Source organism: Propithecus coquereli, unplaced genomic scaffold, assembly GCF_000956105.1.
Source record: "Propithecus coquereli isolate 6110/MARCELLA unplaced genomic scaffold, Pcoq_1.0 Scaffold47, whole genome shotgun sequence".
Classification (NCBI taxonomy): Eukaryota; Metazoa; Chordata; class Mammalia; order Primates; family Indriidae; genus Propithecus; species Propithecus coquereli.
In genome coordinates this window covers 6,142,332-6,143,565 of record NW_012150507.1, presented here as the reverse complement: position 1 = coordinate 6,143,565, position 1,234 = coordinate 6,142,332, and the positions used below count along the sequence as shown (strand labels likewise).

The following is a 1,234-nucleotide window of genomic DNA, read 5'->3' as shown; positions in this document are numbered from 1 at the left end:
AAATTCATTAAAGAAAATTGATGAATTATATTTAGTTTTTCATGAGTTGTCAGGTTTTTATCATGACTATTTAGGGTAACATGGTTGCATATGAATTTATGCTTACATGATGATATACATTGTTCTGTATTTTTATTTTTAAACAGGCTGGATTTACTACTGGAATGTGCGTCATCATACTGATGGGCCTTTTAACGCTTTATTGCTGCTACAGGGTAGTGAAATCACGGACTATGATATGTAAGAATTTGACACCGTAAAAATAGATTATGGGTATTAATAAGCATTTCCCCTTTGAGGCAGATCACTGATGTGTATATTTCACATGTGTGTTAGCTGTCTACTTTGCACTTAAAGATTTACTTCTCTAAATCAGTTTTCAGCTGAACTGATCTGGTAATGCATTAATGGCTGCCTTTGAAATTCAAAGAGGCTGGGAGTTACTTGCAGAATGCATTCACTTTGGTGCTACTTTCTTCATAAGAATAACTCACAAATGCCAAGTATTAAGTAATGTTTTCTGGCCCTTACTGATGGGTTTGTCTAGCCTTGGTTTATCATTTGTTTTTATTAATTATAAAATATTACAATGTTATAATCTGTTTCTCAGATTATCTGTACTATTTCATTGATCTACATTTCTTTTTTATGTTTTTTTCTATAATGTTTTAATTGCTATTATTGCATAATGTGTTCTAATATCAGCTGGTGAATGCCCATAGTCTTTTGCTAAGTATTTTGAGTTAATTTGGGAAACAAATCATGAATATGGAATATATGATTGACATCTAGTTTTATTCCTTTTTTTCTTTTATTTTTATCTAGCTTCATTGGATACAACTATGTGGGAGTATCCAGATGTCTGCAGATATTATTTTGGCTCCTTTGGGCAGTGGTCAAGTCTCCTTTTCTCCTTGGTGTCTCTCATTGGAGCAATGATAGTTTATTGGGTGCTTATGTCTAATTTTCTTTTTAATACTGGAAAGTTTATTTTTAGTAAGTATCCATATCATATGCTTTAACATAGTTCCTTTCAAATACAATTACTACTGTAATTTTTTATTTCCAGCCTCAAATTCTACAACTTGGGGTAAATAAAGTAAAAAAAATAATATATGTAATTTTGGGAAAATGTATTTTATTCAGTTGGTTTTCTATGGGCATGATCTCAAATATAATGTGTGTATAATGTTCATTTCCAAAAATTAATTTTTGAATGAATAATATTCCTTCA

General features: G+C 30.4%; 1 protein-coding gene across 1 annotated transcript in view; it reads left to right on the top strand.

The window, feature by feature from the left end:
* The window catches only part of SLC38A9 (solute carrier family 38, member 9), a 98,764-nt gene that overhangs the window by 43,037 nt on the left and 54,493 nt on the right, over positions 1 to 1,234 (top strand). Inside the window, exons 3-4 of the mRNA XM_012655267.1 lie at positions 147 to 240; positions 826 to 996. Of these exons, the coding sequence (XP_012510721.1) occupies positions 147 to 240; positions 826 to 996 (265 nt within the window). The remainder of the gene's footprint in view (positions 1 to 146; positions 241 to 825; positions 997 to 1,234) is intronic.